The sequence below is a fragment of the Bos indicus genome, chromosome X, assembly GCF_029378745.1.
Source record: "Bos indicus isolate NIAB-ARS_2022 breed Sahiwal x Tharparkar chromosome X, NIAB-ARS_B.indTharparkar_mat_pri_1.0, whole genome shotgun sequence".
Classification (NCBI taxonomy): domain Eukaryota; kingdom Metazoa; phylum Chordata; class Mammalia; order Artiodactyla; family Bovidae; genus Bos; species Bos indicus.
The window spans coordinates 96,760,295-96,774,056 of NC_091789.1; the positions used below are offsets into that span (position 1 = coordinate 96,760,295).

Sequence of the window (13,762 nt, forward strand, 5' to 3'; positions counted from 1 at the left end):
GTTTTTTTAAAGATTCTGGCCTGGAAGCTGATCTCCAGCAATTGGCTCTGGCAAAGACTGGGGGTGAAGGTGGAGATGGTCCCGATGTCAGGGAGGAGTTTGCATCAAATACAGAGCCTGGTGAAATGCCAGAAGCAGGTATGTCATCCATTCAGAAAGTAACTTATGTGGTTTCTGTTTTTCAGAATATTATATCTTTACTAATATAGAGGGAACATTACTATTATTTTAATAACAGAGTTCACATATTCTTTGAAAGGTAGTTCGGACCCCAGATGCCTGAATGCCTGACTTACAGACTTTCAAATAAAGAAACAGACAGGATCAAAGCCATATCGAATTGAAAATAGGAAACCGTTTTCTTCTCTCGAGTATAAGTACTTTAAGCAACAGCTAATAATTTTCGGGTTCTTTTATAATTTCTGCTTGTAGCAAATATGGAATGCATTTGTAATAAATATCAGTTTATATGAAATATGCTTAGGCATCCAAGTAGGTTCTAGTACCAGCTTTAGCATAATGTGTGTGATTCTGTGAAATCCCTTAACTGCTAAACTCAACTTTACTCATATAAGTTGTGAATTCAGAACAGATACACGCAGATGCTGATTTTTCAATGCTAATTTTTGCATTCTCTAATTCTCTTTGATGGAATGCATACAAGAATACTCTGTTTTGTATGATGTATTTATCATAAAATGTCATCTTGCGTCAAATTATAACAGGGGGATTGAGATTTCATTTTCTGACGGGGGACACATGTACACCTGTGGCTGATTCATGTCAATGTATGGCAAAACCCACCAGAATATTGTAATTAGTCTCCAATTAAAATCAATTAATTAATTTTTTATAAAAGAAAATGAGCCAACATTCTGCTTGACGTATGTTAAATTCTCTCAAATTCTGAATTCTCTAGCTCTTTAAAAAATAGTTGCATTTTAAATCCTTTCCCCAGGGAAGCATGAAATGACTGAATAATAAAATGGCCAAAGATAGTCTAGTTTCCTGTTTCTGTGGCTGATCAAGTTGAGAGAGTGCATTTAGTCAGTGACATTCAAGGCAGGTGTGAGTAAGATACGTATGCTAAGCACACTACCTGCCCCCACGTTTGGTCTTTTTTTTGAGGGGCGCGGGAGGTTGCTTATTTTAATTGGAGGATGATTACTTTACAATACTATGAAGGTTTTGCCATATACCCCACTCTCACTCTTAAAGAACTAATAAAAATCTGAGCCTCATGATATAATCCTCTCTAACCGTATCAAGTATGTTATTTTTCCTCTTTGATACATGAGTTTAAAAAGTCTTGAAGGCCAAAAATTGTAACTAGTTCTTCCTGCGTATTCAACTTAGTATCTTTCACATACCTGTTTTCCAACTTGCTGACAATAAATTGCATGATTCTGATTTTAAAGGAGGAACTTCATAGTTAGGGAAGAATTTACTGTGTATTAGCCTTCTAAATATTTTCACTTTACATTTTTTTCCATTCCATTTGAACAATTAGATGAAAATACAACTTTCAGATGACTTTCAAGTAACTACAGAACATGATTAAAATGTTCTCATAGAAAAAATCTTAGCCCTAAATATGTGTGGTATTTAAAAAGAAAAATACTTAAATTACAAGGTACATAAATATAAAATCCTACATCCAACATAAAAGGTAAGAAAAAGAGCAACAGAATAAACCTAAGGGAAAAAGAAAAAGATATTTATTAAAAGACAGGTATGAATTGTTAGGAAGAGGAAAATAAACTCAACTAATAAAGACAATGTGCTAGTTTACATAATTTTTAATATATATATATATATACACACACACACATTTTTTAATATTCTTTTCCTTTGTGATTTATCACAGGAGACTGGACATTAGTTCCCTGTGCTGTATAGTAGGACCTTGTTGTTTATCCATTCTGAATGTAATGGTTTGTATCTGCCAACCCCAAACTGCCAGTCCATTCCTCTAGGTTACATCATTGTGAAGCAAATGGACAAAGCCCAAGTACACATAATTAGAAATATGAACAAGACACTAACAGTTAGTATATTACAGAATTAAGACAGAGTATAATCTGGAACTCAAATATTTTCAGAATATTGATGAAATGGCTAGTAGGGGAGAAAAACAAATATTATTTAACATACCCCACAGTAACTAAATAACTAAACATCACAAATACCATGGATGAACTTTTGAAATTGGTCAGAGTTTTCCCTCAAAAGCCATTATCATTTAGAAACAAAAAAATCTGCTTTTCCAGATTTTCTTTCTCTCTTCCTACTTGCTTTTCTCTCTCTCTCATACTCCCTCTTGCTCTCCCTTTTCTTCTCTCCTTTTTTTCTTTCTTTTTTTTTTTTTGGTGTGGCTGTGAGAAACAGTCCTATTTCTGCTTCACATTTTGATGTCACCATGTCGCCAGTGATAGTAATGACTTAAAATTAGTGTCAGATATAATTTATTATACCAATTGGAATGCTTCCCAGGGTGAAAAAAAAACATTTAGAATTACATGAGGGCCCCAGGTAAAAAAGGGGACAAATGTTTAACCGACTTAAAACAACCATATCAGGGATAAAGTAGAACAAATGAAAATTTCTACAGTTTTCCACAGTAGAGAAGAAACAAATGTAATACTGGCCTTTTTATTTACTTCACTTAAGCAGTAACAGAGATAACAACTGTTTAGCTATCCTATATTCGGAATATTATTTCAAACCAATGCATTTAAATGATACTTTTTGGGGATTTTTTGTTTCAGTTTTTGTGTATTTTGTTCTCCTTAGGGTGCATTTTGTTGTTAGATATTTTACTGAATGTGTAAAATTCAGTGATTCACACACACACACACACACACACACACACTCACAGACAACTGGAGGGCTTCTGAGATCTGGTGACTGTCAAGCCAATGGAGGACATCATGGAGAAGAAAAGATGTTTGTGGCTGTTCTCTCCCTGCACCCAAAAACCCTTGGAAGGCAAGTCAGAAATGTGTGAAAGATATGCTGTGCCATTTGCCATGCAGTTTGACAGCAGTTCTTTTCCTGTCTCCCTACAACCTTTAACAATGGCTTTGGCATTCCATTTCTCTCTATATTAAGTTTTATATATAATATATATAATATACAATATATATAATATAATATCTCTATATTAAGTTTATATATAATATAAAACTGTGTATTATAAAACAGTTTTGCCTTCTACTGAAAACTACCTTCTGATAGGTTCCATTGATTTCATTTGTCTGAACTCAGTGTCCTTTTCTTGTATAACTAGCAAGAGTAGTGTGTTTTTAAAAATACTGGTAACATGCCTGAAAAGTCTATAAAATCTCTAGAGAGGATTAACTGAAGGTAAGCCAAAGGTCGCCCTTAGTGTTCCTGTTTTAGTCCATTTTATAAAACTACAACTGCAGTGAACTTTGTATACCTCTCCTGTCATCGAAATAAAGTTCTGCTAAGTAACTTTTTTAATGTTTATATTATAGGTGAAGGGCAACCATTTGCTTGAAAGAAGATAAACCATCTATGCTGTTCTTATATTGTGTATTTGACTATTAAAGTTCGGTCAATAAAGTTTCGTTTTCTACTTGCACATTTTTTGTTAAATTTATCCCCGGGTATTTAATGTTATTGAAAATTCATGGTTTGTGATTTTTATTGTCTAGTTGAGGCTGTCTGTAGAGATAGAATGTCTATATATAGATTTTCTGTCCAACAATTCCTCTAAATATGCATATTAATTCCACAAATTTAGATCTAGATCATTTTTGCTTTTCAAAATATACTATTATATTTGAATATCAACAGTTTCTACTGGCTTAAACCTTAAACCTGTCCTCATTTTGCAGCATTGAACAAACCTGGCCAGAATAGTCTTGACTAAAGCAGGGGATAAACGGCATTTTTCCCAATAGGAAATGAAAAATCTTCTCCATTTCAACCTGTTTACGTTGCTTTTTTGTAGATATACTTTATCAGAGTAAGTTCCATTCTATTCCTAGTTTGCTGTCTTGAATATAGATTAATTTTCATCAAACACTTATACTGCATCAATTGTGATGATCATAGAATTGTTTTCCCTCCATTTTTCTATTAATGTGGTGAATTGCATTGGTAACCTCATACATGTAAACCACCCTTGCACTTCTAGGGTTAAAAAAATTGGGTCATAACATATTCTTTAGGTGTAATCTACATGTTCATGCATATACTATATATATATGCACACATAAAAAATTCATAAAAGCCTTTGGCCTTCTCTTGAATAAATGGGTTTACAAAATGTGCCACCCAAATCTCATGCGGTGTCCCTGATGAAATCATTGACAGAGAAACATTTTTAAAAACTTAATATATAGAGAAATGGAATGCCAAAGCCATTGTTAAAGGTTGTAGGGAGACAGGAAAAGAACTGCTGTCAAATTGCATGGCAAATGGCACAGCATATCTTTCACACATTTCTGACTTGCCTTCCAACGGTTTTTGGGTGCAGGGAGAGAACAGCCACAAACATCTTTTCTTCTCCATGACATCCTCCATTGGCTTGATAGTCACCAGATCTCAGAAGCCCTCCAGTTGTCTTTGAGTGTGTGTGTGTGTGTGAGTGTGTGTGTGTATGTATGTGTGACTCACTTAGTCGTGTCCAACTCTCTGTGACCCGACGAACTGTAGCCTACCAGGCTTCTCTGTCCATGGAATTCTCCAGGCAAGAATACTGGAGTGGATTGCCATTCCCTTCTCCCGAGGATCTTCCCAGCCCAGGGATCAAACCCTGGTCTCCTGCAGATTCTTTACCGTTTGAGCTACGGGGAAGTCCTCCAGCTGTCTGATTCCTCCCTTATATCCTTATTATTAATATAATAACAACGCTTACATCCTGAGCCCCCATCTGCATCCTCATGCACCAAAAAAATATATTTCTGCAACAAAGGACCTATTCAGACTTCACTCTGCTTAGTGAATAACGGGATTATAAATAGCAGCTGTTGTGCCCTTACAAAGGTATGAAAATCTAGGTCCAAAAGGATTGAAAATGGGAGGTTCAAATCTACCACAAGACTTAAAGAAGAGTATCCCAACTTTACCAAAAAGTATGTGACAAAGCCCCTAGTCATGGAGCTGTCTGACAAGATTAGATCCTAGCTAGAAGAAAAGGGAAAGGAATGAGGGGAACTTCGTGAGACAAAATGACTTGAGTCTTATCTGCTCTGTCTCCTTATTGGCTATGACATGACATAACTGGGCTTCCCTGGTGGCTCAGACAGTAAAGAATCCACCTGCAGTGCTGGAGACCTGGGTTTGATCCCTGTGTTGGGAAGACCTCCTGGAGGAGGCCACGGCAACCCACTCCAGTATTCTTGCCTGAAGAATCCCCATGGATAGAAGTGCCTGACGGACTACAGTCCATGGGGTCACAAAGAGTCAGACACGACTGAGTGACTAAGCACAGCACGTGACATAACTCAGAGTATCAGTACTGGCTCTGACACATACTGAGTGAAGGTGAGAAAGGTATTTACATCCTTTGGATCTGTTTCCCCATTTCTAAAGTGGAAATTACAAGTTTACAGTAAATATTTGTTACAAAGAATAAACAAGATAACGTGAAGTAGGCATTACATTGCAAAAGGATTTGGCTTATTCTACTCCATTTTTTCATTTAAACATTTACCTTTACAATTCTCTCACAAGTGATACAGATTTTGAATTTCAAGTAGGCTATAAGGTTAACTTTTAAAATGAACTGGACTTCAGAAACATATTTTGTCTAAATAAATGTATTGATTCAATAGCAGATTCAATAGCTGGTATCAGACATGGCATCCATTCTAAGGTTGGTTTGTTAACGAGGACTGACAAGGCTACCCTAAGTCATAGCATGTAGTGAAAACCGTGCTCCTTGCTGTGTGTGATGACAAAATAAGCCAGTATTCTGGTCACGCAACATCACACAACTCAACACCAGACTCTGTCACGTAGTCAGGCAGCCAGTCCCTAAGTCACAGCGCAGGAGCTACAGGGCCTCAGGGCACCACTGCAGTTGTTAGTTAGGCTTGTCACCTTCTACGGGCTTGGCCAGTAAGGAGACAATGAACCCGAATGGATTCAGATTCTACCTTACAGACAGTGCAGAAGCAATATGACCCTGGTGTCAGTTGCCTTGTCCCTAGTCCCGCGGTTTGCCACTGAATTGGAAGGCCTCAGTAAAGGCACTACAGGTGGTGGGTCTCTGCCACGAAGGAGCCCGCAGTTGTGCCCTATGGCACTGAGAAGCTCTGTAGTTCACAGCTGTACTCTCAGCTGGGGCTAGGGAGACCATCCTATGTTCAACTGAAACCAGAGGTGGATGAGTAACAACTTTGTGTCACCTCCAGCTGGATGAGGAGGCAGGTGAGAAATGGCCTCATAGCAGCTCTTCATCAGGCTGCTTATCTCCCCTTGCTGCAAGAGCAATCAGGAGGTTCTCTGACAAGTTTCAAGCCAGCCTGCAGTTTAGCCTTGCCTACATAGCCTAAGCGGGGACATGCAAGGGCACCAGGGCACCAAGACAGAGTCACACTCCTACAGTGTTTTTTGGAACAAGACACAAGGCTTTATGTATGATGCTACAAATATGACACCTATATACTGACTCCTACATGGAGGAGATCCTTTTCCTGTCACTCATTAAAAATATTCCATCATTGAGTACACACACATTGATTACTAGCATGTCTCAGGACGTGTCTGCAATGCTTGAAATAACAAGACCAGTGATGTGAGGTGGATGATGGGAATATCACACTGGTGGGCCAGACAGACACATAAACAGAAAAGAAGTGCAAAGGAGAAACACAGGGAATGGACCTAAGGGAAAAGCAAAGCCAAACGGTGAGCAGGGTGGCCAAGAAGCAGGAGGAAAGCTAGAAGATAAGGTTCATTCTAAGAGGGAAAGAGGTTATATATAACACAGCTGTGCTTTGACCCAGGGTGTGGATGAGAGTCACAACCTCCCCTGCATCACTGCCCCTTTTGAGGGTGGTGTCTGGGAGTCTAGAGATTCTGAAGGGAGAGAAGGAAAATACATAGTGCGGGGGGTACGTGCACCCGCCCTGATAGAGATACAGGTGCAGCTTGTTACAGTTATCAGGTGGGGATGAGCGGAGGTGGATTCAGTGACTCAAGAAGAAATGTGGAAATGAATGTAAAGGGAGAAAGCACATGGAGAGGGGGTAAACAGCTCCAACTCCCATTTCTGTACCAGGGTAGGTGCTCCATATTACTGTCGTGAGAAGGCTTCCTGGTCTGAGCTCTGGGAGGGAGTGATGAGCATTCTAAGGACCCACCATCGCCTAAGCAGGGGGCACTGAGTGTGTGAAGACTTAAGTCTCAGCCTTTACCACTGACAGACACAGAAAGCTTCTTCGTCCTGCTGAGAGTGGGGCTCTGGAAGCTTAGGGAAGCTCAAAGGTAAGGTGGAGGTGGTGGTGGTTGTTCAGTCGCTCAGTCATGTCCAACTATTTACTACCCATGGCCTGCACCATGCCAGGCTCCTCTGTCCTCCACTATCTCCCTGAGTTTGATCAAATTAATGTCCATTGGGTTGGTGATGCTATCTAATCATCTCACCCTCTGTCGCCCCCTTCTCCTGCCTTCAATCTTTTTGCATCAGGGTCCTTTCCAATGAGTCAGCTATTCGCATCTGGTGGCCAAAGTATTTCAGCTTCAGCATCAATCCTTCCAGTGAGTATTCAGAGTTCATTTCCTTTAGGATTGGCAGGTTTGTTCTCCTTGCTGTCCAAGGGATTCTCAAGGCTCATCTCTAGCACCACAATTCGAAAGCATCAATTCTTTGGCACTCAGCCTTCTTAATGACCCAACTCACACATCTGTACATCACTACTGGAAAAACCATAGTTTTGACTCTACAGACCTTTGTCAGCAAAGTGATGGCTCTGCTTTTTAATATGGTGTCTAAGTTTATCATGGTCTTCCCTGGGGGCTCAGCAGTAAAGAATCTGTCCGTTATGCAGCACACTTAGGAGATATGGGTTCAATCCCTGGGTCAGGAAGATCCCCTGGTGGTGGGCATGGCAACCCACTCCAGTATTCTCATCTGGAGAATCCCCTGGACAGAGGAGCCTGTTGGCCCTTGTCCATGGGGTCGTAAAGAGCCGCACACTACTGAAGTGCCTGAGAATTCATGTAAGCTAGGTTTGTCATAGCTTTCCTTCCAAGGAGCAAGCGTCTTTTAATTTCATGGCTGCAATCACCATTTGCAGTGATTTTTGAGCCCAAGAAAATGAAATGTGTCACTGCTTCCACTTCAGTTCAGTTCAGTCACTCAGCCGTGTCCGACTCTTTGTGACCCCTTGAACTGCAGCACGCCAGGCCTCCCTGTCCATCACCAACTCCCGGAGTTCACCCAAACTCATGTCCATTGAGTCGGTGATGCCATCCAACCATCTCATCCTCTGTCGTCCCCTTCTCCTCCTGCCCTCAATCTTTGCCAGCATTAGGGTCTTTTCAAATGAGTCAGTTCTTCGCATCAGGTGGCCAAAGTATTGGAGATTCAGCTTCAACATCAGCCCTTCCAATGAACACCCAGGACTGATCTCCTTTAGGATGGACTGCTTCCACTTACCCCCCTTCTATTTGCCATGAAGTGATAGGACCAGATGCCATGATCTTAGTGTTTTAATAGTTGAGTTTTAAGCCAGTTTTTTCACTCTCCTCTTTCACCCGTATCCAAAGGTTCTTTAGTCGCTCTTCACTTTCTGCCATTAGAGTGGTGTCATCTGTGTATCTGAGCCTGTTGAGATTTCTCCCAGCAATCTTCATTCCAGCTTTTGAGTCATCCAGTCCAGCATTTTGCATGATGTACTCTGTGTATAAGTTAAATAAGCAGCATGACAATACACGGCCTTCCTGTTCTCCTTCCCCAATTATGAAGCAGTCATTTGTTCCAACTCTCGTTCTAATGGGTGCTTCTTGGCCCCCATACAGGTTTCTGAGGAGACAGGTCGAGTAGTCTGGCACTGCCCTCTGTTTAAGAATTTTCTCTATTTGTTGTGATCCACGCAGTCTTAGTGTAGTCAATGACACAGAAGTAGATGTTTTAGAAAAATTAGATACATTAGACATTTACGAAGTAAAATGGACAGAACTCAGCAAGAATTTGTAGTTGAGGTGAGGGAGAGGGAATCGTAAACATGGTTAAGACCAAGTTTCCTGTCATGAAGTACAAAACTGTCATGGTTATTTCTGGAAGTTGTCCAGGTCTGGGAAGAATTCCAAATAAGATTTTTATGTTTTTGAGCTCATGGTCTACATGGATACAATAACCTGTATTTAAATTCTTAAATTTAAATTCTTTAAATTCTTCGTTTTCCTTTAAAAAAAAATAGTGTGGTATAATTTATATACAATAAAAGCCAACACTTTAACCTATTACCATTTGTAGATGTTTGACAAATGTATACCGTGGTGTAAATGCTACCACATTAAAAATGTAGAAAACGTCTCAATGTTCAAAAATGCTCCCTTGGGCTATTTGCCGTCTGACTCCTTCCTCCACTCCTGTACCCTGGAAACCACAGATACATTTCTGTGCCAACAGTTGTGCCATTTCCAGAAATCCATTGACATGAAATCATATAATATGTAGCCTTCTGTGTCTGGTTTCTCTCATTTGCACAGTTGAGATGCATCCTTGCTCTTACATGCATTAGTTACTTTTTTTTTTTACTATCGTGTAGTATTCCTTTGTACAGGTATACTCTTTTGTTTTTCTTTCATCTGTATACCAGTTGTTGAATAACTGGGTTGTTTCTACGTTTGGCTATTAGGAATACATGTGTGGAATATTTGAGTGCAGCCCACTGTGTGAGCATGTTTTCATTTCTCTTGGGATAACTGCCTAGGAGTAGACTTGCTGGATCATATAAGGCTTCCCAGGTGGCGCTAGTGGTAAAGAACCCATCTGCCAATGCAGGAGACTCAGGTTCAATCCCTTGCTCTGGAAGATCCCTTGGAGTAGGAAATAGCAACCCGCTCCAGTATTCTTGCCTAGAAAATTCCATGAAGAGGGGTCCTGGCAGGTTACAGTCCATGGGGCCCCAGAGAGTTAAACACGACTGAGCGACTGAACACACACACACACACACACACACACACACACACATATACATGGTAATTTGTGTATCTTAGCATCTAAACTGTGTCCTCTGTAGACAACATACACATGGATGTTTCTTTAACTGTTCTCACAGTGTCTGCCTTCTGGTTGGATTGTTTTATCCACTTACATTTAATGTTGATACAGACTTACATCCACCAATGTATATTTCTGTCTCATGTCATTTTGTTCTATGGTCCTCATTGTACTGCTTTCTTTTCCATCCAATGGATATTTTCTAATGTAGCATTTTAAACCCTTTACTGATTTTCCACTACTTTTAAGTTGTTTCCTAGCTCTATGCCACTGTAAACACTGTAAACACATCTGTGGGGTACCTACTATGTGCATGTGCCTGACGCTGTTCTAAACCCCAAGGAGGGATCATAGAATAGGACTGACACTTGTCCCTCTTTCATGAAGGCAAATGGTGCTGAGGGTGAGGGCAGGATGGAATGTAAATTTCTGATGGGTGCTGCTACAGACCCCTGCAAAGGTGTTTCACCAGTTCACAGTGGCCTCAGTGGGGCAGGGGAGTGAATGTGCCTTTACTGGCATCTGGGTACCATTTGGAGGGTGGGAGGTCTTGGCAGGAGGCTGGACACCTTGTGTCCAGTTCCTTAGAAGAGCCTCAAGTTCACAACTAGGATTGATCCACGTAGGGATTTCAGGGGACGTGAATACCCTAGGTGTCCATACCCTTGGTTGTGACATCACAAAGTGTATTTGTCAAAGCATGGGAGGTCTCTGACCCATGGGTGGCTCTGCACCCTGAGTGTGCCATCTCTGACCTGGAGATAAGTCTGTGAGCCAGGGATTGAGGGTGCTGAAACCTTGAGGGGTTTACTGTGCCTTAGGCTGTGAACTTTGGGGTTTGTAGGATGCGGGGTTCCAAGGTCTGAGGTTTCTTTGTGGTGGCTGCATGGAACATTGTGAAAGAGCTGTATGCGTTCACCATATCAGTGCTCTGTGCAGTTGGGTTTCTCCATGGCAGCTTATAAAGTCGCTAAAATGCATGTCGGCCTGTATTTGAATTTCATCTCAGCTGATTTCATGTGTCTTGCCTCATTTATTGAGTCTCTAGAGTTTCAGTTTAGTGGATTGTTTGGTGTTGGGTGTCCAGTGCATCACCCTTCTTTGGGACTGGAATGAAAACTGACCTTTCCAGTCCTGTGGCCACTGCGGAGTTTTCCAAATTTGCTGGCATATTGAAGGCAGCACTTTAACAGCATCATCTTTTAGAATTTGAAATAGCCAGGATTCCGTCAACTCCACCAGCTTTGTTCACAGTAATGCTTCCTAAGGCCCACTTGATGTCATACTCCAGTATGTTTCAGGTTGTTTCACATTGGCACAACCAAATTCATCAAAAATTGTACACTTGTGTTTCAGAGGCTACAACAATTCGTACTTAATGTGGGTGCCAAAAAACTTAAGGCCCAAAATAAACTCTAAACATTGATAATACCTATATTCCTTTAAAGACAGGTATTTACACTTTGAAGGGAAGCCAGGTGACTCCTGAGTCCCAGGTCACTGAGCTGCTGGGCTGGAGGTGTGGCTGAAACTGAGGCAGCCGCACCTAGAGGGCCTCTCCCTGCGTGGAGGGAGGGCCTGCCCTAAGGACGAGAAGAACAGGACCCCCAGGGGTCTCATACTCTAGCAGGGAGGCAGGCACATTGCTTCAGGCAGCACATATTCATCGGGGCTTTTCCTGGCTCTCTGTGGTGGATACAAGTGGCCAGCCCACAGAAATCCCTGTGCTGGACTTACTCTCCCCAAAGGGGAAGTGGTAGGGGTAGGAGGCACCCAGAAAACCCTCCTCATAACAACCCAGGACATTCTACAGTGCGTTAGAAGGGGGTGGTGCTGTGATCAGATACATGTAGGTCCTGTAAGGGACTGGTACTGTGGGCAGCAAGGGGGAAAGCTGCAAGTCACAGTACTGAACAGAGCAACCAGGGCGGGCTTCATTGAGGAGCTGATATTTTAACAAAGACTTGAAGGGGGAAAGAGCACAGCAGACATCTGGAGTCAGGATATTGCAGAAGAGGGAACAGTGGGGATAAATGCGGGGAGCAGACACTGCCAGGAGGCCAGGGCAGCCGGGAGCAGGGAGTGAGAGTTGAACAGAAAGCGGGGACAAGGTACCGAGGCACTGGGTAAGAATCTGCTCTGTTGGCGAACCAACAGGGACAAGCAGGGGTCATAGGTGCTGATGGACATGCCTGTACCAGGCCTGTGAGGGAGGCAGAGGCAGAACAGTGGGAAAGAGCACAGACAGCTGAGGTGGGGCAAGCAAGGAGTGAGGAGGATGCACCAGGGGTGGCTCTGAGTGAGGCTCATGGCTTCCCCTGGACTTGACATTCCTTTGCTACGTGTGCTGGGGTCCCCGACTCCATAGACGCCTGTGCTCCAGGCACAATGTCAGAGACTCCACTAGCAGCCTGAGTTCGTTCAACAGTCCATCGTCTGGACACATAGTTGCAGGACCTACATTGCCACTTGGTTCTTGGGAAACATTCAGTGACCTGAATGGTGCTCTCAGAATCTTGACCCCAGTTCCACTGTGAGGCTACAACTGTGGCTGATGAGGCAACAGTGTGACCCACATGTGTGTAATGAACCTTGCAGCCTCTTTGATCAGGAGTTTCCAGAATTAGGGGTCATATGAAACATGCACTCCAATCCCCGCCTCCACAGGGAAGAGAATCTGATTCCACAGATGTCCTGCTTACTCCATTCTCCTGTGTCATTATTAACACAAAAGTAACTGGTCCACAAAGAGCTACGCTTTACTGACTGAGAATTTACCTTGAGTCTTGGTCCTTCATTCATTCAGGAAGTAGTTCTAAGCAGGGACCAGATGCTATGTCTCCTCCTACTGTGGCTGGATTGGTTAGGGATGATGGGGACTGTCCCCTGCAAGCAGATGACTGCCACGTGCTGTGTGAGAAAAGCGATGGCAGGATTTCAATTATAGAACTCTGGGAACACAGAAGAAAGCATCTGACCCCTGCCATATGTCCGGGTGTGGGATGTGCTGTGGGTCCGTAGTCAGGACACATTCTCGGGGAGACGGGGAGATTTCTTGAGGTGGCACTTTGACCTTCCACAGTTTACACACACACAGGAGCAGAAGGGCACAGACCTGGACACAGGTGGAACCAGACAGACTTTCATTCCCAGTTGTCTCCAGACCACCATGGCAGCTAGGTCATCTCCAGTGCTGTCTTAACAGCCACTAGAAACCCTTCCTGTGCTTTGGCGTGCCTCCCGATTCCTTATATCTGATAAACAGAGTGAGACTGGTGGAGACATAACTGGGGTGGGGGCTGGTTGCAAAGCCTCTCTGATATGGCAGAGTGCTTCCCCGCAAAGGAAGTTAAAGTCCTGCTTGGTGTTGCCTCTGGAGCAACCCTTTCCTACCAGCGGACTCCAGTTTCTTGGCTGCAAGGTAGCTCCTCCTAAGGCGCACACAAAGGGGGTTAGAACATTTCAGGGTGGCTTTGCCCTACTGGGTACCCGCGTTTCACAAGCCGACAGGAGATTGGGACACTGATGGCTCTCTTCTCATGGAACAACATCTGC

At 42.5% G+C, this 13,762-nt stretch overlaps 1 protein-coding gene across 1 annotated transcript in view; it reads left to right on the forward strand.

Annotated features, from left to right (window-relative positions):
- Positions 1–3,607, forward strand: part of LOC139181441 (P antigen family member 1-like) — a 181,053-nt gene extending 177,446 nt beyond the window's left edge. Inside the window, exons 7-8 of the mRNA XM_070784899.1 lie at positions 13–138; positions 3,501–3,607. Coding sequence (XP_070641000.1) covers positions 13–138; positions 3,501–3,523 — 149 coding nt within the window. The 3' untranslated portion in view covers positions 3,524–3,607. The remainder of the gene's footprint in view (positions 1–12; positions 139–3,500) is intronic.
- Positions 3,608–13,762: the final 10,155 nt, after the last annotated feature.